Raw genomic sequence first — 23,803 nt, forward strand, 5'->3', positions numbered from 1 at the left:
TGGGAGAGAGAAAGAAAAGGAAGAAAAGGGGGGGAATGATGCACTGGGAGCTGGTAGGTGCAGGCAGGGCGGGCCCTGGGTGTCCGTGGGCTGGTGGCTATCTAGTCGAGAGGTATGGTGTGGCCCATTGGGAGAGGGTGGTGGCATACAGGGCAGAAGGATCAGTGGTGCAAAAGTGTGTCTCTCTCCTTACTGGGTGCCCTGTCTCCTGTTGTGAAGTTGCCTTCACATACTTCCTGTCTGGGATCACTGCCGGTTTTGTTCCAAGATGATGAGGTTGTGCTGTGTTAGCTGGCAGAGGACCTCCACTCCATTTCTCTTCTTGTTCTCTGTTTTTTATTAGTTTCTTCTTCCATTTGGTGTTTGATCTAGTTCTTATCCCTTCATTTGATGCTTAAGGTTCCAGGATTGACATTTGTATCTGTTTTAATAAGCTTTTTGAATCTTTGCTGCAGAGGGATGTTATGATACGTCTGTCTATGGCACCATGTTGGCTCTGCCTCTCTTTAAAATTTTAATGAATATTGTCCATGCGCTTTTTGACTTGACCCCAATTCTGTAATTTTTTTAGTTACAAGAAGTGATCCTTATAGATTTTTAAGTATTATGAATATTTGTGACTACTATAATGTTAAAAGTATAGGCTCTTTTCTTCACTATATTTCTTCCAAATTATTTACAGTCTTATTCTGTATACTTACTGGATGTCTATAAAATTATAATTGACTCATAAAATTGCTGTAATATTGCTTATTTTACAATACCTTTTGCACTCAATAATCTATTTGCTAAAAACCAGAAACCCAAACCCTCTGCCACAGAGTTGATTCCAACTTAGAGCGACCCTACAGGACAGAGTAGTACCACCTCTTAGGGTTTCCTAGGCTATAAGTACTTAGAGAAGCAGACTGCCACATCTTTCTCCCACAGAGTGACTGGTGGGTTTGAACCACTGGCCTTTGGGTTAGCAGCTGAGCGCTGTAACCACTGTGCCATCAGGACCTCTATTCACTAGAAAAAAAAAAACACTAGTCGGTACTAAAGCTTCACAATCAAGTTAATGTTTTTGCTAGATTTTAGAACTTGATAAAATAAAACTTCACGACAAGTAGTTGCATTATTTGTCATTATGCAGGCTTTCTAGATCTATCTGTAAAGTGTTTCTGTTTCACCACTATGACCAAAGGTGGGTTTTGTTTCTATTTTTGTTTTGCTTTGCTTTTAAAGGAACTTTAACTTTTCTGGTCCATCCTCTGACTCTCTCGCTGATATTTTTCTGGCAATATATAACGTACATAGAAACTGTTTCAGGGCATAATTCATTTCCAATGATGAAACATTCAATGCAGGACCTTACTGCAGAGGAAATAACTGGCTGTTTCTCTCTGCCTTATCTACCAAAAAGCATCATTTTTGCTACTTTTTTTTCCTCCCCAAGCACCTAACAGTAAGATAGTAAAACCAGAGATAAAAAATCTTGTCTTTCTGAGTTCTATCAATAGCTACTCTGTAGACTATTCCTTAGCTATCAAACTACTCTCAACAGCAGATAATCAAATGTTTTCAATCAGAACTGTCGTGATTTTACATAGGAGTATTTTACACATGCCTTTTAAAATATTCCTTTTTTAGTCAGATAGAAGCAGGCTTATTCTAATCATACAACAGTTTCCATAGTTATGTCCTCAGATATTACAGTCACCATCATACAAAAGGGCCACTGACTTAGCCTCATAGTTGGAGATCCAGAATCCTCCCAAGAGTGTTGATTCACACAGGGCTCAATCACAATAGATCACATGCAGTTGGAACAAAGGACCGGCCCTGCAGCCTGCCCACCTTTACTCAGTCCCATTTTCCTCAACCTACAGGCCCTTGTGGTTCGCTCTCGTACCTTAGTCAGCCTTGCACACTTTAGGAAGTATTTCGTGTTCTGAAAACATTTTTCCCAATTATTAATAGCATACACCCTTGAAAACTCTGTTTCACTAGGTATTACAAAACAGGATTTAAAAAAATAATTGTGTGATCCGTATTTATGTTATTTCTACCTTTCAGTGTTTTTTAAACTGAGTACAGGAATCTGTAATACTGTTTATATCAATATTATGTTTCAGGTCAACTGTATGACTTTGATTTTGGTTACACGACATTCACTGTTGTTAGTTGCTATAGAGTCGATTCCAACTCATGGTGAGCCCATGTGTGCAGAACAGAACTGCTCCATAGGGTTTTCAAGGCTGCGACGTCTATGAAGCAGGTCACCAGGCCTTTCTTCTGAGACACCTCTGGGTGGGTTCAAAGTCAAATTTTGGCTAGTAGTTGAGCAGTTATCCATTTGGGTCACCCAGCCCACTCCTATGGATTGAATTGTGTTCCTCAAAAATGTGTGTCAACTTAGCTAGGCCAGGATTCCCAGTATTGTGTGGTTGCCCACAATTTTGTGATCTGATGTTGTAAGTCCTAACCTCTATGGTGTTAATGAGGCTGGATTAGAGGCGGTTATGTTAATGAGGCAGGACTCAATCTATAGGATTAGGTTTTATCTTGAGTCAATCTCTTTAGAGATATAAAAAAGAGAAACAACAGAGAGGCAGGGGAACCTCATACTACCAAGAAAGGAGTGTTGGGAATGGGGTGCAATTTTGGGGCTCTGGATTCCTGTACTGAGAAGCTTGTAGACCAGGGGAAGGTTGATGACAAGGACCTTCCCTTAGACCTGACAGACAAACAGAGAAAACCTTTCCCTGAAGTTGACACCCTGAGTTTGGAACTCTAGCTTCCTATAAAAAAAAAAGTATAGCTTCCTATACTGTGAGATAATAAATTTGTTTTTGTTCAAGTCATCCACTTGTTATTTCTGTTACAGCGGCACTAGATAACTGAGACAGGATTTAGAACTGAGAGTGGTGTGATGCTCTAACAGATACCTACAATGTGGAAGCAGTTTTGGAATTGAGTAATGGGTAGAAGAAGCTGGAAGAGTTTTAAAATGCCTAATAGTAAAAACTTAGATTGCCTTGAAGAGACTGCTAGTGGAATTATGGATATCAAAGACAATTCTGGTGAGGGCTCAGAAAGAAGTGAGGAGAGCAGTAACGCCAGAGACAGAGCAGACTGTGAGAAATGGCAGCAGAGAAAATGCAGCAGCAGAACCAGGAGGGCAGCAGGAGTCAGTGCAAGATCTGACCCACTGAAAGAGAGAGCTGAGTGCTTTCCGGTGAAGTTACTGGCAGAGTGTGGTGCCTCCAGGCACTTATCGTTAGACCTTAAGAGCATTGAAACACTTACCCAGCAGGGCAGATGCCAGGCTGACCGAAGAACCCAAAAGACTGACAGGCAAGGAATTAGGAAGCAGAAGCTGAAGAGACAAGAAACACAGGAAGCAGAGCTGCCACAGTCTCAAAGGGTAGGGCCATAACCTCTGGAGTTTCAAAGGGGGTGCCATGGCCTCTGGAATTTTAAAGGGTTGGGCCACAGTCTCCTAGGTTTCAAAAAGTCAGAACTTCACCAACTCGGTTCCGAGGTATGAGGCTTCCTTTCACAAGTGACAGTGGGATTGGGCCAGAACCAGTGCCCAAAGGTGAGGGGGTGGGGCTGCTATGCCCTAGGTGCAGAAAGGGGCTTCCTGGAGCCAAGGGGCTGGAGTTGCTACTGAGATGAACTAGGAGAATAGGGCCGCCAAAATCTTAGTGAACAGAGTTGCCATTCCACTTGACCTGGAAAGCTAAGCTGAAGCCTAAGGCCAAGGGGCTTCCACTAGAATACAGAGAATGTAGCCATCATCCAGAGTCTGGAGGGCAGAGTCATCACCTAAATGGTTTCAGAGCAGAGAGGATTATTTTCAAGCCTTGAGAAGTAATGTAAAGTGTTCTGCTGACTTGCTCGGTGCCTATTATTCCTCATTTCCCTCCAATTTTTCCCCTTTTTAGTGGAAATGCCTACCTTGTACCTCTTCAACCATTTTACTTTAGAAGCAGATAATTATATCTTGTCAAGACATTCTTCAGTAAGATATTTTGTAAAAAGCTCAGGGGTTTCTTAATCTAAGTTTTGGACAATAGCTGCTTCATAACACTTTCTAAACTATGACCAATTATTTATAATAGTGTCTAAGCAAAAATTTCAGTCTTGAATAAGTATTTTAAGGTTCATAGCTTTATGAAATTGGTGAGTGAAAAGGAATTTTTCCTGGAGACCCAATTAATTTGTCATGTCAATGGTTTCATGTGTTTTCTGTAAAATATTGCCTTTCTGTGGATAAGGGCTCTGTCAATTTCCACTCTGTTACCAATTCCCATAGTTAAATGATTATCGTGCTAGGGAAGGAGGCCTGACTAAGTAATATCATGATTTTCTGCTGAGTGTCACACTTACCATGCCACTCTGCACGATATACTTGAAGGCACTAACTCTACAAGCTTCCAAGTCCTTTCCATCTTCTGCTCCCCAACCTAGAGGCACTTAGAGTATCAATTCGTAATGTCCCCACACCTGAATGGCCTGGGCAAGGTTCTTGTTCCAAAAATCTTTCTTTTCCTCCAATCACTGATACCAAAACCAAATCCGTTGCAGTTGCATCAATTCTGACTCATAGCAACCCTATAGGACAGGGTAGAACTGCACCATATTTTTCCAAGGTTGTAAATCTTTATGGAATCAGACTTAAACACCTTTCTCTCACAGAGCTGCTAGTGAGCTCTTACAGCTGACCTTTAGGTTAGCAACAGACACTTTAACCACTGTACCACTAGGGCTCTCCAGACAGTGTAATATCCTTTATTCCCAAACTACTAAGAGGCAAGATTTGGTGAAATAACCTACGTAAAGTGTGACTACTTGAGTCTTTACTGCTCTTTTGGATTTCAGAGATTTTTGCATTGTTAAAGAATTCATGGGTCACTAAATAAACCAATCATAATAAATAGTGGTAAATATATCAATGAAAATTAGGTAATACATTAAATTTTGAATCTACATAATGGATAGAGTCCTGGTGGGGCAGTGATTAAGAGTTCAGGTGGTAAACAAAAGGCCAGCAGCTTGAATCCACCAGTGGTTCCTTGGAAATCATTTGGAACACTCTAGTCTGCCCTTTACTTTTGCTATGAGTCAGAACTGACTTGGCAACAAAGGGTTTGTTTGTTTTGGTTTTATCCTGGATATCCATTAAAATGTAATATTTTGGCAAACTAAACAGAAAAGATTGAAGTTGTTGAGGATTTGATTTTAGTTGTGTCCACAATCAATGCCCATGGAAGCAGCAGTCAAGAAATCGAAGGACATATTGAATTGGCCAAATGTACTCCAAAAGATCTCTTTAAAGTGTTGAAAAAAAAAAATGTCACTTTGTGGACTAAGGTATGCTTGACTCAAGCCACGGTATTTTCAATCACCTCATATACATGTGAAAGCTGGGCAATGAATAAGGAAGACCAAAGAAGAATTGATGTATTTGAATTATGGGCTGCACAAGAATATTGAATATACCATGGACTACCAGAAGAACAAACAAAAGCTGTCTTGAACGAAGTAGAGTATGAATATTCCTTAGAAGGTAGGATAGCCAGACTCTGTCTCACATACTTTGGGCATGTTATCAGGAAGGACTAGTCCCTAGAGAAGAACATTATGCTTGGTAAGATAGGGGGTCTGTGAAAGACTAAGACACACAACAAGATGGATTGACACAATGGCTATAACAATGGGCTCAAACAGCAATGATTGTAAAGATGGTGCAGGATTGGCAATGTTTTGTTCTGTTGTACACAGGAAGACTAAATAAGTTGTGGCACCACATCAAGGACATTATACATGAAGAAAGCAAGAGGTCATTAGAAAGACAGGAAAGAGAGAAAAGACCAAAATGGAAGTCAGAAGATACTCTGAAACTTGCTCTTGAAAGGAGAGTAGCTAAAACCGATGGAAGAAATGATGAAATAGAAGGGCTGAACCAAAGATTTCAAAAAGTAACTCAAGAAGACAAAGAAAATATTTTAATGAGATGTACAAAGACTTGGAGTTAGAAAACCAAAATGGAAGAACACGCCCTGCATTTCTCAAGCTAAAAGAACGTAAGAAAAAATTCAAGCCTTGATTCTAATATTGAATGATTCTATGGTCAAAATATTGAATGACCCAAGGAGCATCAAAAGCAAATGGAAGGAATACACGGTCACTGTACCAATCATTTGGGTGTTCAATCATTTCAGTAGGTAGCATATGAGAAAGAACCAATGGTACTGAAAGAAGAAGGCCAAGCGGAACTGAAGGCATTGACAAAGAACAAGGCTCCAGGAACTGAAGGAATACTGGTGAGATGGTGTAGCAAATAAATGCAGCTCTGAAAGTGCTCACTCATCTATGCCAAGAAGTTTGGATGACAGCTACCTGGCCAACTGACTGGAAGAGATCCACATTATTACTCATTCCAAAGAAAGATGATCCAATAGAATGCGGAAATTATTGAACAACATCACTAATATCGCACACAAGAAAAATTTTGCTGAAGACCATTTAAAAATGGTTGTAGGAGCACATTGACAGGAATAGACAGAAATTCAGAAGAGGTTGTGAAATAAGGGATATAATTGCCCATGTCAGAAGGATCTTGGATGAAAGAAAAGAATACCAGAAAGATGTTTGCCTGTATTTTATTGACTATATAAAGGCATTAGACTTTGTAGATCATAACAAATTATGGACAATGTATTAGGAATTTCAGGACACTTAACTGGGCTCAATAAGGAACCGGTACATATGCCAAGAAGTAGTCATTCGAAATTTACAAGGCGATACTGCATGGTTTGAAATCAAGAAAGGTATGAGTCAGGGTTGCATCCTTTCACCATACTTATTCAACCTGTATGTTGAGCAGATAATCTAAGAAGCTGGACTATATAAAGAAGAATGTGGCATCAGGATTTGTGGATGACTCATTAACAACCTGTGATATACCCCTGACACAACCTTGCTTGCTTGAAAGTGAGGAGGGCTTGAAATGCTTACTTAATAAGATCAAAGACCACAGTCCTCAGTGTAGACTACACCTCACCATAAAGAAAACAAAAATCCTACAACTGGACCAATACACAACATTGTGATAAATGGAGAGAAGACTGACATTGTCAAGGATTTCATTTTACTTGGATTCACAATCAATGGCTATGGAAGCAGCAGTCAGTAAACCAAAGTATTGCACTGGCAAATCTGCTGCAAAAGACCTCTTTAAAAGTGTTAAAAAGCAAAGATATCACTTTGAAGGGCTACGATGTGCTTGACCCAGCCATAATATTTTCAATCACCTCATATGCATGTGAAAGCTGGTCAATGAATAAGGAAGACTGAAGAAGAATTGATGCCTTTGATTTATGGTGCTGGAGTAGAATACTGAATATACCCTGGATTTCCACAAGAATGAACATGTCTGTCTCGCAAGAAGTACAGTTAGTGTGCTCCTTGAAAGCCAGGATGGCGAGAGTGAGCAGAGAGTTGGGACCTCATACCACCAAGAGAGCAGCTCCTGGAGCAGAGCAGGTCCTTTGGATCTGGTTTTCCTGTGTGGAGAAGCTCCTAGACCAAGGGAAGATTGATGACAAGGACCTTCCTCCAGAATTGACAGGGAGAGAAAACATTCCCCTGAAGATGATGCCCTGAATTCAGACTTCTAGCCTACTAGACTGTGAGAGAGAATAAACTTCTCTTTGTAGAAGTCATCTACTTGTGGTATTTCTGTCATAGCAGCACTAGATAACTAAGACACAGAGCTTCGAAGACCTGTGAGGCACTGGATTTTCAAAATAGAGTCAAGGATATTTCTACAAATGATAAAAAAGAAAAAATTTCAATTGAAATTTCCTGTTAGAAATGGTATTCATAGACTTAAAAATCCCAGAGCAATAGTCGCCAGATTTCTGGACTAAGCTATAGTAATATTCTCTCCTTTGGATACAAAACTTGGCTGACTTAATATTTTTTTATGCAGATTCCCCATGGTTGTCCTCTTTTGCCCCACAGATTTCTCAGAATGGCCAAATCAATGACTTTTGGCTCAATACATGGGTGAATTTCATTTTGGCATCTGATAAACAATTAAATTTTCAAATAGTCATGAATTTGAAAATCCTAGGTAAGATCTTTTCCAGTAGAAAAGACATCTGACTTTGGCAGGGACAGGGATAGAAAAGCCAGAATCCTGACACTGAGGAACAGTCTAGAGTCCAGCGCTCAATTTTTCCTCCCTCGTTAGAGGCTGAGTTTTTTTTTTCCAGAATATCATTCTCCTTCATTCTTTGTGGGTTAATGTTTAGTGGGCCTTGTCTTGATAACTAGGAAAATTATGATACCCATCGTTCTCATTTCTTCCTTCTGATAAAATTTTAACTTTTTTTACTTTAAACTGTATTTGTGAAGGACTTTTGGCTCACTGACTTTTACCAAACCTTTCTTTTCCTTATTGCTATTAATTAGAGCATTAGCTTTTCTTTATTCCGTTACATGTTTTTTAAATGATATATTTTTGCAGGATATAAACCAAAACCAAACCTATTTCCATTGAGTCAATTCCAAATCATAGGGACCTTATAGGGTATAAGTAAATACAATAAGTTATTTCAATATGACATTGCAATTTTTAACATAATAAATTTTCATATCAAATAATGAAATATTTTGAGTAATTAATTTTGTTTTATTATAAAATTATTTACCTATACTTGTTAAATGTTGTGCCATTTTCATGATCTAAACATTGGGTGTTTAAATAAAAATAAATTTTCTTTAGGTTTTCCTTGAGATAATCTTGGTAATTTTGTGTGCAATCCTGCAGAAGCAGTGCCATGCCCTACAGCAATCATAGACCCTGTAATCATATGAAACAGGATTTGAACCCTGTTTCCAACACTTTATCCACCTATGAGACAAAGAATTAACAATCAACCCAAGTATTTTTGGAAGATTATTCATTATAATATAAATATTATGTATATACTTATATTTATATATTTACGCAGAGGCCTGGTGGTGCAGTGGTAAAGAATTTGGCTGCTAACCAAAAGGTCAACAGTTCTAATCTATCAGCCACTCCTTGAAAACCCTACAAGGCAGTTCTACCCTGTCCTGTAGGGTTGCTATGCATCGAAATAACTCGATGACAATGGGTATGGTATATATTTACACACACACACATATAGATGTAAATACATATAATTGATAAGGTTATAGATATAGTTTGCCTAAATTATCTCTTTGTAAATTAAATAACTGTTTTTAATCCTTGTCATATCTAAACATAAATCAAATATAGCCAGTTAAATCTTGATTCAAAATTCTTTAATAATATGCAACATATTTTACCCATTTGTTTGTTTTATAATTAAAAGTTTTCAAGTAAAAAATTAGTTTTTTAATTTTTCTTCATTAAATTATGATTCTCCTTTATGGGGGGTTGTGAGATTTTTTTTTTTTCAATATACTTAGAGGTAATGTGTTTAGTATCATTTACATACTAGGTTTTATGCAAAATCAAGCGTGCATAACAAATGAAGTTTTTGCCTTTATGGTAGATTTTAGATAAACCATATAAACAGCAAATTTTAGAGAGATTGGTGTAATAGAAGAAAAAGCTTAGGTCAAAACAGCAGGTAGGACAGAATTTCTCCAGACTTGGTGTGCGTGTTTGTGTGGTGGGTGATGAAGAAACAAAACAGCCGTAGGTGTAACATTTCAACTGAGACCTAAATGAAGAATAGAAATAAATTGATGAATGAGGGGGAAAGTATTTTTTACATTAAAAAAAAAAATTTTTTTTTAAACCCATAGCAACAGTATGGGACAGAGTAGAACAGCCCCAAATTCAAAATCCTGGAAATACCAAGAGTGTCATGAAAGGATGGCTATAGATCTGTAAACCAGAAAGATGGAAGATATCTTATCCATAAGAAATTTTATTAAATAGTTGTTTGAGTTCTTTTCTCTGAGGAAAATTAATGGACTTTTTGTGTTCTTCTAATCTATAAGCCATTTATTTCATTAAAAAAAATTAAGTATAACTTTCATTTGGACTTTCTTTTCTAATTATCTTTTTCTTATTGTTGTCAGGTGCCGTGGAGTTGATTGCAACTCTAGGGATCGCATGTGACACAGTAGAACTGCTCCATAGGATGTTTTTTAGGAGGTAAACTTTAAGAGGTCTGTAGTCTTTTCACAAATTGTCAGGTCTTTCTTCTGTGGAGCCACTAGGTGGATTTGAACCACCAGTCTCTCAGTTAACAGCTGAGTGCTTAACCATTGTGCCACCAGGGCACCTATTAAATGTGTTATCAACTGCTATTGAGGCGATTCTGACTCCTCTTGAACCCATAGGGTTTCCACGGCTGTAAATCTTTATAGGGGCAGGCTGCTACATCTTTCTCCCTCAGAGCCACTGGTAGTTTCAAACTACCAACTTTTGGTTAGCAGTCAAGTGCTGTAAACCAATTGCCTTAGACAGCCATATATATTGTTGGTTTGGTTTCCCTGATTTCTTTTAAACGGTAAGTTTCCATGATGTACAAATAATTACTGCTTAATTTAGTTACATTTTGAGTTTGGGTATTGTATTTCCTCCCTAGGACTGCCTTAACAAAATATCATAAAATTGGATGGTTTAAAACAACAGAAATTTTCAAATAGTTTGTCACTGTTCTGGGTTGTGGGAGTATAATTCCAATGTCCTCCTCCATTTTCCTTCTGCATCTTTCTGGCTCCTTGTCTTATTAGAATGTGGCCATATTGCATTAGGGCCCACGCTACTCCAGTAAGACCTCGTGTTAACCCAACTAATTACATCTGCTAAGGCTTATTTCCAAATAAGGTCACATTTACTGGTACCAGGGATTGGGGCTTCAACATATGTTTTTGGGGACTCAAACCTGTAACAGATATTTATACTCTATTTGAGCAATTGGATATTTTTTCCAATCTTAATAACTTTATTTTCTCAACTGTAATCATCATTTTGACAGTATGCTTTTACTTTCATGGCTTTTTTGGAAAAGCTTTTACTTACCTTATTTAAGATATTTTCTGTAAGATCTATGAATTTTTTAATTTTAAAATTTCAGTATTTTATGTTTATATGTATATGTGTATGAACACAAATTCTGCTTCTATTCAAAACACATACATTTATTTGGACATACATTTATTTTTGTTATATTTATTTTTACAGTATATACTGTTACTTTTTAGTAGTAGTGGCATGCTTTTAAAATTTTAGTTATACAGAATTATTAAGGAGCTGACGAAATTCAGGGATATTATCAATTTTTAGTCTCTGCTTGGAACAAGGCCTACCAACAACTAGACATTGAAAAGTTTTAATCAATTATTAAAAATTTCAGCAATTTTAGATTAGAAGAGGTAATGAACATTTTAAATAAAGTATTTTCCTGGGAGTACAAGAAAATTCAAGGTAAGCTATTCTCCTATTTGGTTTGCATTTTTTATATTTTGTTTCATTTTCAATTTTTGTTTGCTAGATTGGAAATAAAATCAGGCTTACATTTACTAAAAAAAAATTATCATGACTTCTGATTAGGGATATTATCCTGAAAGGGTTTGTGAGAGGAAAAAAGGAGGGCACTTATGTGGTGCTGGGTGTTTCTCCTGGGTGTAATAAGTGTTTGGGAAGGTTAGCATAGAATAGGAAGAGACAGACAGATTTGAAATGCCATTGTTTATTCTTAGCTTGATATTTTATTCCTGGACTTGACTATCCTCTTACTTCTTTGTAACAAATGCAATTCTTTTGAAGGAGTCACTGAAGGCCTGTCTCACTTGTTTGTTTCTCAGAGTATAAATGAATGGGTTCAACATGGGAGCAATGGATGTCATTAGCACTGTCACAGCTTTATTAATAGCCACTGATTGCTTCGCTGAAGGATTGACATAGATAAAGATACAGCTGCCATAGGTGATGGAAACCACAATCATGTGGGAAGAACAGGTAGAAAAGGCCCTTTTTCTTTGCTGGGCAGAGGGGAACCTTAGAATGGTCTTCACAATGTATATGTAGGACAGAACAACACATATAAGGGTCAGAATGAAAGTGAGCACAGCACAGACAATAACAAATTGCTCTATGAACCATGTGTCTGAGCAGGAAATCTTCAGGATAGGAGACGCATCACAATAAAAATAATCAATGAGATTTGAGTCACAGAATTTCAAGGTTTTGAAAAAAGTAAGTGGTGGGAATACGATCAATAAACCAGCCATCCAACAGCAGAGGACAAGTGTCTTGCAGACTCTGCTGCTCATGATGGTCACGTAATTCAGTGGTTTGCAGATGGCCACGTAGCGGTCATAGGACATGATAGCCAGAAGGAAAAATTCTGTCACTCCAAAGACATCAGTGAAAAATACTTGAATCACACAAATATTATAAGTAATTAATCTGTCACCTGTTGCTATGTTGTACAAGTATCTAGGAATACAAGCAGATGTGAATGAAATTTCTAAAAAGGCGAAGTTTTGTAGGAAAAAGTACATGGGTGTTTTGAGGTGGGAGTCCATTAAAATGAGGGATATGATGGTAAGATTTCCAGTTATACTCAACATATAAGCAAGAAATAGAAAAATAAAAATTGGAATCTGAAGTTTTGGGTCATCTGTCAGTCCCAGCAGGATAAAGGTTGTTATTGTGTGGTTTTTCATCACTGACTTCTAAATTTTATCCAATATTCATGTTAAGTTTAGAGATATTTTAATTGAATAGGATGATATCAAAGTCAGAGAGTGATAAACGATGACTACAAGGGATGACACATTTGTCTGTCAATTTGTTGTATGGCGGTGGCTAGGGGGGTGCTATCACACTTGTGGTTGCTAATTCATATGTAGTGCCTTCTATTTATTGGTAATTAATATTGTCAATACTCTGATGGGCTTGGCTTCTCAATTGTGTAGTTGATTTTACTTTTTTGTATTTCTGTGATAGATTTTTAAAAATATTAAAAAAAATCAATTTACCATTCCAACAATCCTTTTTATTTCACATTTTAATCAACACTTAGGATTGGATTTTCCCATTTGATTAGATTTGGTGCACAATACAGTGTGATTCAACAAAATTACACTTTCTTTCTTTTTTTTTTTTTTAACATATAAGTACTATTCTCGATTTTAAAGGTGAATATTTAAACCTAATCATTTGTTTCATGTCATTCCTTTAAGACTCGGTGTTTGATAAAATGTGAGTGTGTAACAAAGAATTTGGTGTCCTTACATAGCCTTTGTTAATCCCTCTGCAACTTGTGTTTTCTAATCCATCACTATGACAAAGCATGTGCTTATGTTGCTTTGTTTTATGTTTTAATGAAAATTCTACATCATTGGATTACTCCTTTGACTCTTTCTATGATTCCCTGATAGTCTGTATTTCACGCTCAATGTCCTCCGGTATACACAATGCAGAAAATATTTTAATGTTCAATTCATTTGGTGTAATGAAGAAATGTTTGGTCCAAGGATATACAACTGGAAAAAAAAAAAAAAAACATGTTTCTCTTATGTTTTTAGTATATTTCGTTAAGTACAGTGCACAGTCTCATACCTTGTTATCAGTATCACCAAGTTCAAAATCAAGCAGAATACTACATATGCTCTCCAAGCACTGCCTGTCTTCACTCACTTCCTGGGTCTTACCTGCACCAGTGATTAAGGGCAGACCTTCTGCAGCCAAATCCCTACAGTTCAATACCGGGCTTTCCACTTACATCTGTAAGACCTTGGGCAAGCTTTCAACCTCTCAGGCCCCCAGTTTTTGTGTAGAAAATGGAGAATAATAATAGTATCTACAACATACAGTTAAAGTGATTAAGAAGGGTAATACAGATAACACATTTATAAAACAATCTGGTACATAGGAATTACTTCATGTATGTCAGCTCTTACTATTTTCTGGTTTCTCACAGATAATTCATGTAACGTGAACTCAAAATCATAAAACCCAAAGTAAATCTTATGCTCTGTGCATCCCATATCTTCCTCCTCTGACTTTAGGTCCCTTATAATAAAACTAATGGATTATATTTATTGAAAACTTACCATGTGATAGATCTTGTAGTAAGCACTTCACATGGATTATCTGTCTGAAAAAAACAGACAAAAAAAAAACTCCCTTCCTATTCTTTCCCCTTCTCCTCTCATTTTTATTCCTCACTCTCCCAAGTTGTGTGGACACAACCACTTATTTGTAATTTTCATTCTGAGCATAACTCCCAGTAGACTGTCTTCTAAAATGTTACTATCTGTGTCGACTACTCCTCATTTGTGCTCCTATCATATAGCTGTCACTTTTATCTGAGTGCTTCCTCTAAGAAAGTTTGTTGAAATCAGATGACTAATGGTTTTTTTACTGGGAAAACTACCATAACTAACACAATCTCAGACTTATATTCAATGTCTAAGAAATAGTTCTTGTATAAATAAAAAAAAATACTTATCTAATTCATTTGCAGACATAATCAAAGCTATTTTCTGTTTTTCTGTCATTTTGGGATTCCATTTTACAACTGCTTTGTCAATGATTTTAATTACTTAAATTTTTAATGTTCTATCTTTAATATTGAGGTTTTATTTTGCATTTGAATCAGGACTTTGCTAGTGAATAAAGCCATACCATGAATAAAGCCATACCAACTATTATCCTCTCTGCTTATGTTGATTACCTTCTTTGCTGACCAAACTCTTAACTGGCATCGCTCCTTGCTTTAGTGCTAAGCTGGTAGATAGTTGAATCTTTGTTGATTGTTGTTTGTGTTTGCTTGAAGATTCTGTTAGTAAGATATTCAAACCAGCATTAAAAAAAAAAAAAAATTCAGAAAGATCTGTGGATCTTTGTGTAATAATTCATATAGCTAGTTACATCTGATTTTGGTAAATTGCATCAGTTTGCTTCTCAGTGAAAATTACTACGTGTATCTCCCAAAGTTGAAAGTAAGCAAAATCATAACCACTGTCTTTACTCTTCTGGGAGTTAGTAATAGCTTTGGGTAATTCTTTAAAGTCAATATTTCTAAAGGCTGATCTGATGAAGAGGACCCCCTTAGAAAAGACTTGTGTGGGATCTACTTGCCTTTCTGCTTAGGAACCCCACTTCCACTCACTGGTGCTCTGGACGGACCTACAACTCTGAGTTTCTTCTTCTCCAACACAATTGAGAAGACTGTCTAAATAAGGACTTTGGTTCCTTTTATGTCTAGGAAATATTTTTGAGCTCTTTTTGTTGAAAATAAAACATTGTTCAAACATTTACCTCCCTGGTTTTGAAAGAGTTGATTCTATGACCTCTCTGGATAGGGTGACGGACTTTTACACAAGGTTTACATTGGATTTATTTGGTAAACCTGAAACTAAATAATAAACAAATGGGTCCTTGGTGACTCAAGATCAGAAGTCACTAATGAGTCCTCTTTATAATGAATTTGGGCAAATATCTTGCAAGGTGCACCAGAGGGGGCAGTGTCCTGAGAGACACAAAGAGGCAACAACAGCAACAGACTAGCCAAGATACTACAACAAAAAAATTGGGTGGTAAAGAACAAGTCTGCCTTTCCTGTTTTTTTTTTTTAATATCACCTATGGTGACTGATAAGTGGTATAAAAAATGCAGGAAAGTCAGATTTGTTGACTTCCTCATCTGCCATTTTTTTTTCTCAAATATTAGAAAAGATAACAAAACTGGATAATATTAGAAAACTCAAAGCAAGTGATAATTCTTTTTAGAATTTAAGGAAATATATGTGTTTTGTATACAAATATTTATAAAACAACAGTACTCATTACATTTGTAACCTGGAAGTATATCAACAATCATAGAAGTGTTGCACCATATATAATATGTGTTTTGGGGTATCCCATTTGTATTTTTAAACCAATCTTATTAATATTAAGCATATGTGCAGTTTTCCTTATTATTTAAAAAGAGTTTCATAGTATTCAATTGCACGATTCTATTGTATTCTCATAGAAATCCCCGGGTAGTACAATGGGTTAAATGCTCTACTTCTAGCTGGAAGGTTGGTGTTCAAACCCACCCAGAGGTGCCTTGGGAGACAGGCCTGGTTTGGGCTTTGGAAATCTCACAGCCTTGCAAAGCCTATGGGGTATGGGGTTGCTTTGAGAGGGAATCAACTTGATGGCAATTAAAAACAACATCATATTGTCATATATTTTGTTTACTATGTCTTTTTCACAACTAACAATTTCTAGAGAAAGAACATTTAGATGAAATTCTAGAAGCGGTGTATCAGGATCAAAATATATTCACATTTCAAAGATTTTAGATTAAGTTACCTAAATACCTTCAGAAAGATAATACCAAAATACAAAGCTAAATTTTTTTATGGGTCTATACTTTTTTTTTTAATATACTTATATCCATAAGTTTTATGGGTGTGTATGATGTGAGTTTTTTTCATCAGTTTGTCATATGTTTTAACTTTGTATTATGCTGTTTTTGATATACGGAAACTGGTACTTCCTTTAGGAATTTTTTTTTTTTTATTAACTTTTATTGAGCTTCAAATGAACGTTTACAAATCAAGTCAGTCTGTCACATATAACTTTACATACATCTTACTCCTTACTCCCACTTGTTCTCCCCCTAATGAGTCAACCCTTCCAGTCTCTCCTTTCATGACAATATTGCCAGCTCCCCACTCTCTCTATCCTCCCATCCCCCCTCCAGACAGGAGATGCCAACACAGTCTCAAGTGTCCACCTGATATAACTAGCTCACTCTTCATCAGCATCTCTCTCCCACCCACTGTCCAGTCCCTTTCATGTCTGATGAGTTCTCTTCGGGGATGGTTCCAGTCCTGTGTCAACAGAAGGTCTGGGGACCATGGCCGCCGGGATTCCTCTAGTCTCAGTCAGACCATTAAGTATGGTCTTTTTATAAGAATTTGGGGTCTGCATCCCACTGATCTCCTGCTCCCTCAGGGGTCCTCTGCTGTGCTCGCTGTCAGGGCAGTCATTGATTGTGGCTGGGCACCAACTAGTTCTTCTGGTCTCAGGATGATGTAGGTCTCTGGTTCATGTGGCCCTTTCTGTCTCTTGGGCTCTTAGTTGTCGTGTGACCTTGGTGTTCTTCATTCTCCTTTGATCCAGGTGGGTTGAGACCAATTGATGCATCTTAGATGGCCGCTTGTTAGCATTTAAGACCCCAGACGCCACATTTCAAAGTGGGATGCAGAATGTTTTCATAATAGAATTATTTTGCCAATTGACTTAGAAGTCCCCTTAGAGCATGGTTCCCAAACCCCCGCCCTTGCTCTGCTGACCTTTGAAGCATTCATTTTATCCCGGAAACTTCTTTGTTTTTGGTCCAGTCCAGTTGAGCTGACCTTCCATGTATTCAGTGTTGTCCTTCCCTTCACCTAAAGCAGTTCTTATCTACTAATTAATCAATAAAAAACCTCACCCTCCCTCCCTCCCTCCCCTCCTCGTAACCACAACAGTATGTGTTCTTCTCAGTTTATACTATTTCTCAAGATCTTATAATAGTGGTCTTAAACAATATTTGTCCTTTTGCCTCTGACTAATTTCGCTCAGCATAATGCCTTCCAGTTTCCTCCATGTTATGAGATGTTTCACAGATTCGTCACTGTTCTTTACCCATGCGTAGTATTCCATTGTGTGAATATACCACAATTTATTTACCCATTCATCCGTTGACGGACACCTTGGTTGCTTCCAGCTTTTTGCTATTGTAAACAGAGCTGCAATAAACATGGATGTGCATATATCTGTTTGTGTGAAGACTCTTGTTTCTCTAGGGTATATTCCCAGGAGTGGGATTTCTGGGTTGTATGGTAGTTCTATTTCTAACTGTTTAAGATAACGCCAGATAGATTTCCAAAGTGGCTGTACCATTTTACATTCCCACCAGCAGTGTATGAGAGTTCCAATCTCTCCGTAGCCTCTCCAACATTTATTATTTTGTGTTTTTTGGATTAATGCCAACCTTGTTGGAGTGAGATGGAATCTCATCGTAGTTTTATTTTTGTATTTCTCTAATGGCTAATGATCGAGAGCATTTTCTCATGTATCTGTTAGCTGCCTGAATATCTTCTTTAGTGAAGTGTGTGTTCATATCATTTGCCCACTTCTTGATTGGGTTGTTTGTCTTTTTGTGGTTGAGTTTTGACAGAATCATGTAGATTTTAGAGATCAGGCGCTAGTCGGAGATGTCATAGCGGAAAATTCTTTCCCAGTCTATAGGTGGTCTTTTTACTCTTTTGGTGAAGTCTTTAGATGAGCATAGGTGTTTGATTTTTAGGAGCTCCCAGTTATCTGGTTTCTCTTCATCATTTTTGGTAATGTTTTGTATTCTGTTTATGCCTTGTATTAGGGCTCCTAGGGTTGTCCCTATTTTTTCTTCCATGATCTTTATCGTTTTAGTCTTTATGTTTAGGTCTTTGATTCACTTGGAGTTAGTTTTTGTGCATGGTGTGAGGTATGGGTCCTGTTTCATTTTTTTGCAAATGGATATCCAGTTATCCCAGCACCATTTGTTAAAAAGACTATCCTTTCCCCAATTAACTGACACTGGGCCTTTGTCAAATATCAGCTGCTCATACATGGATGGATTTATATGTGGGTTCTCAATTCTGTTCCATTGGTCTATGTGCCTGTTGTTGTACCAGTATCAGGCTGTTTTGACTACTGTGGCTGTATAATAGCTTCTGAAATCAGGTAGAGTGAGGCCTCACACTTTCTTCTTCTTTTTCAGTAATGCTTTGCTTATCCGAGGCTTCTTTCCCTTCCATATGAAATTGGTGATTTGTTTCTCTATCACCTTAAAAAATGACATTGGAATTTGGATCGGAAGTGCATTATATGTATAGATGGCTTTTGGTAGAATAGACATTTTTACTATGTTAAGTCTTCCTATCCATGAGCAAGGTATGTTTTTCCACTTAAGTATGTCCTTTTGAATTTCTTGTAGTAGAGCTTTGTAGTTTTCTTTGTATAGGTCTTTTACATCCTTGGTAAGATTTATTCCTAAGTGTTTTGTCTTCTTAGGGGCTACTGTGAATGGTATTGATTTGGTGATTTCCTCTTCGGTGTTCTTTTTGTTGATGTAGAGGAATCCAAGTGATTTTTGTATGTTTATTTTATAACCTGAGACTCTGCCAAACTCTTCTATTAGTTTCAGTAGTTTTCTGGAGGATTCCTTAGGGTTTTCTCTGTATAAGATCATGTCATCTGCAAATAGGGATAATTTCACTTCCTCCTTGCCAATCCGGATGCCTTTTATTTCTTTGTCTAGCCTAATTGCCCTGGCTAGGACTTCTAGCACCATGTTGAATACGAGCGGTGATAAAGGACATCCTTGTCTGGTTCCCGTTCTCAAGGGAAATGCTTTCAGGCTCTCTCCATTTAGAGTGATGTTGGCTGTTGGCTTTGCATAGATGCCCTATATTATGTTGAGGAATTTTCCTTCAATTCCTATTTTGGTGAGAGTTTTTATCATAAAAGGGTGTTGGACTTTGTCAAATGCCTTTTCTACATCAATTGATAAGATCATGTGGTTTTTGTCTTTTGTTTTATTTATGTGATGGATTACATTAATGGTTTTTCTAATATTAAACCAGCCTTGCATACCTGGTATAAATCCCACTTGATCGTGGTGAATTATTTTTTTGATATGTTGTTGAATTCTGTTAGCTAGAATTTTGTTGAGGATTTTTGCATCTATGTTCATGAGGGATATAGGTCTGTAATTTTCTTTTTTTGTAATGTCTTTACCTGGTTTTGGTATCAGGGAGATGGTGGCTTCATAGAATGTGTTGGGTAGTATTCCGTCATTTTCTATGCTTTGAAATACCTTTAGTAGTAGTGGTGTTAACTCTTCTCTGAAAGTTTGGTAGAACTCTGCAGTGAAGTCGTCCGGGTCAGGGCTTTTTTTTGTTGGGAGTTTTTTGATTACCGTTTCAATCTCTTTTTTTTGTTATGGGTCTATTTAGTTGTTCTACTTCTGAATGTGTTAGTTTCGGTAAGTAGTGTTTTTCCAGTAATTCATCCATTTCTTCTAGGTTTGCAAATTTGTTAGAGTACAATTTTTCGTAATAATCCGATATGATTCTTTTAATTTCAGTTGAGTCTCTTGTGATGTGGCCCATCTCGTTTTTTGTTTGGGTTATTTGTTTCCTTTCCTGAATTTCTTTAGTCAGTCTAGCCAATGGTTTATCAATTTTGTTAATTTTTACCAAGAACCAGCTTTTGGCTTTGTTAATTCTTTCAATTGTTTTTCTGTTCTCTAATTCATTTAGTTCAGCTCTAATTTTTATTATTTGTTTTCTTCTGGTGCCTGATGGATTCTTTTGTTGCTCACTTTCTATTTGTTCAAGTTGTCAGGACAGTTCTCTGATTTTGGCTCTTTCTTCTTTTTGTATGTGTGCATTTATCGATATAAATTGGCCCCTGAGCACTGCTTTTGCTGTGTCCCAGAGGTTTTGATAGGAAGTATTTTCATTCTCTTTGCATTGTATGAATTTCCTTATTCCCTCCTTGATGTCTTCTATAACCCAGTCTTTTTTCAGGAGGGTATTGTTCAGTTTCCAAGTATTTGATTTCTTTTCCTTAGTTTTTCTTTTACTGATTTCTACTTTTATGGCCGTATGGTCTGAGAAGATGCTTTGTAATATTTCGATGTTTTGGACTCTGCAAAGATTTGTTTTATGACCTAATATGTGGTCTATTCTAGAGAATGTTCCATGTGCACTAGAAAAAAAGTGTATTTTGCAGCAGTTGGGTGGAGAGTTCTGTATAAGTCAATGAGGTCAAGTTGGTTGATTGTTGTAAGTAGTTCTTCCGTGTCTCTATTGAGCTTCTTACTGGATGTCCTATCCTTCTCCGAAAGTGGTGTGTTGAAGTCTCCTACTATAATTGTGGAGGTGTCTATCTCACTTTTCAATTCTGTTAAAATTTGATTTATGTATCTTGCAGCCCTGTCATTGGGTGCGTAAATATTTAATATGGTTATGTCTTCCTGATCAATTGTCCCTTTTATCATTATGTAGTGTCCTTCTTTATCCTTTGTGATGGATTTAAGTCTAAAGTCTGTTTTGTCAGAAATTAATATTGCTACTCCTTTTTTGCTTATTGTTTGCTTGATATATTTTTTTCCATCCTTTGAGTTTTAATTTGTTTGTGTCTCTAAGTCTAAGGTGTGTCTCTTGTAGGCAGCATATAGACGGATCGTGTTTCTTTATCCAGTCCAAGACTCTCTGTCTCTTTATTGGTGCATTTAGTCCATTTACATTCAGCGTAATTATAGATAAATAAATGTGTTATCATTTTGATGCCTTTTTATGTGTGTTGTTGACAATTTCATTTTTCCACATACTTTTTTGTGCTGAGACGTTTTTCTTAGTAAATTGTGAGATCCTCATTTTCGTAGTGTTTGACTTTATGTTTGTTGAGTTGCTATGTTTTTCTTGGCTTTTATCTTGAGTTATGGAGTTGTTATACCTCTTTGTGGTTACCTTATTATTTACCCGTATTTTTCTAAGTAAAAATCTAACTTGTATTGTTCTGTATCGCCTTGTATCACTCTTCATATGGCAGTTCTATGCCTCCTGTGTTTAGTCCCTCTTTTTGATTATTGTGATCTTTTACATATTGACTTCAGTGATTCCCTGTTATGAGCATTTTTTTTTTAATTAATCTTGATTTGTTTTTGTGATTTCCCTATTTGAGTTGATATCAGGATGTTCTGTTTTGTGACCTTGTCGTGTGCTGGTATCTGATATTATTGGTTTTCTGACCAAACAATATCCTTTAGTATTTCTTGTAGCTTTGGTTTGGTTTTTGCAAATTCTCTAAACTTGTGTTTATCTGTAAATATCTTAATTTCGCCTTCATATTTCAGAGAGAGTTTTTCTGGATATATGATCCTTCGCTGGCAGTTTTTCTCCTTCAGTGCTCTGTATACGTCGTCCCATTCCCTTCTTGCCTGCATGGTTTCTGCTAAGTAGTCTGAACTTATTCTTATTGATTCTCCATTGAAGGAAACCTTTCTTTTCTCCCTGGCTGCTTTTAAAATTTTCTCTTTATCTTTGGTTTTGGCGAGTTTGATGATAATATGTCTTGGTGTTTTTCTTTTTGGATCAATCTTAAATGGGGTTCGATGAGCATCTTGGATAGATATCCTTTCGTCTTTCATGATGTCAGGGAAGTTTTCTGTCAGGAGTTCTTCAACTATTTTTTCTGTGTTTTCTGTCCTCCGTCCCTGTTCTGGGACTCCAATCACACGCAAATTATCCTTCTTGATAGAGACCCACATGATTCTTAGGGTTTCTTCTTTTTTTTTAATTCTTTTATCTGGTTTTCTTTCAGCTATGTTGGTGTTAATTCCCTGGTCCTCCAGATGTCCCAGTCTACATTCTAATTGCTCGAGTCTGCTCCTCTGACTTCCTATTGTGTTGTCTAATTCTGTAATTTTATTGTTAATCTTTTGGATTTCTACATGCTGTCTCTCTATGGTTTCTTGCAACTTATTAATTTTTCCACTATGTTCTTGAATAATCTTTGTGAGTTCTTCAACAGTTTTATCAGTGTGTTCCTTGGCTTTTTCTGCAGTTTGCCTTATTTCGTTTCTGATGTCTTGAAGCATTCTGTAAATTAGTTTTTTATATTCTGTATCTGATAATTCCAAGATTGTATCTTCATTTGGGAAAGATTTTGATTCTTTTGTTTGGGGGGTTGTAGAAGCTGTCATGGTCTGCTTCTTTATGTGATTTGATATGGACTGCTGTCTCCGAGCCATCACTGGGAAACTAGTTTTTCCAGAAAATCCGCTAAAAAAAAAAGCAGTCAGATCCCTATCAGAATTGCCTTTGGATTATAACTGCCACCTTGTAAGGATGAAAGTCTGAGATTTGGATCATATATGCTTGGCTGTAGCTGGTTCTGTGTTTTTAGTCCTATTAGGGGTGGATTTTTGGTCCCTGGGTTTTTTTTTGTTTGTTTGTTCCTTCTCTCAGGCCGAAAGAGTGGGTTAGGAAAAGACCAAAAAACAAGAAAAAGGGGGGGGGGAAGCAAAGCCACTGTGGAGCTGGAGCCATTCTCCCTCTGGCTCGGGAAATTCCAATGTTAATGAAGCCACCTGGGGAGGGTGGGGGAGGGATCAGAGAGATAGGAGAGTAGCACCTCAGAATATAGCCAGAGTTGCTTTTCTTGCTTGGAATGACTGTTATATCTGAGATTCCCATGGGGCGTGTCGCCTATGTGTGCTGGCTGTGTGGAGATTGCCCCCGGGGGTCTGGCCCGCTGAAGCCACGGTCAGATACTCCACTGCCAGTCCAAATCCTAGCGTCAAGGTTCCCCTGCTGGGATGCTTTACTCCCGGCTCCAAAATCAGTCGCTGCCTCCCGGGGACTTCTTGTTCCGCCAGCCGCATCGCCACGCCGCCTCCACGAACCAGCTGGGCCTCCCCCCGGGGTTAGTTCAGGGCAGTTGAGCAGCTCCCCGTGCTTCTGCCATGACAGCGCCCAGTCAAATGCCCGGCGGCACGATTCCCTGGCTGGGACGCTGCTCTCCCAGCCTCAAGACCAGTCACTGCCTCCCGGGGACTTCTCCCACTGGCTGCGTCGCCACGCTGCCCGTGCGAACCGGCTGGGCCCCCTCCCGGGGTGAGTTCAGGGGGTAGTGCTGTGTTCCTTGTTTGCGCCATCAGCTCCCCTGGGCTCTGCCCTAAATCGGGCCCCAAGGTTACCTGACTGGGACACTGGCTCCAGGCTCTGAAAACAAT

General features: G+C 37.7%; 1 protein-coding gene across 1 annotated transcript; it reads right to left on the reverse strand.

Annotated features, from left to right (window-relative positions):
• Window positions 1-11,521: 11,521 nt before the first annotated feature.
• LOC100660065 (olfactory receptor 6C2-like) lies at window positions 11,522-13,116 on the reverse strand. The gene has a single exon (XM_003405090.3). It carries the CDS (start codon window positions 12,694-12,696, stop codon window positions 11,761-11,763), a length of 936 nt encoding a protein of 311 aa, XP_003405138.1. The 5' UTR covers window positions 12,697-13,116; the 3' UTR covers window positions 11,522-11,760.
• Between the last annotated feature and the right edge of the window lie 10,687 nt (window positions 13,117-23,803).

This window comes from Loxodonta africana, chromosome 4, assembly GCF_030014295.1.
Source record: "Loxodonta africana isolate mLoxAfr1 chromosome 4, mLoxAfr1.hap2, whole genome shotgun sequence".
In the NCBI taxonomy this organism is placed as follows: Eukaryota; Metazoa; Chordata; class Mammalia; order Proboscidea; family Elephantidae; genus Loxodonta; species Loxodonta africana.

Excerpts from the sequence above, each read along its gene's own strand:
- LOC100660065 (XM_003405090.3), bottom strand. The coding sequence starts at position 12,696 with ATGAAAAACCACACAATAACAACCTTTATCCTGCTGGGACTGACAGAT.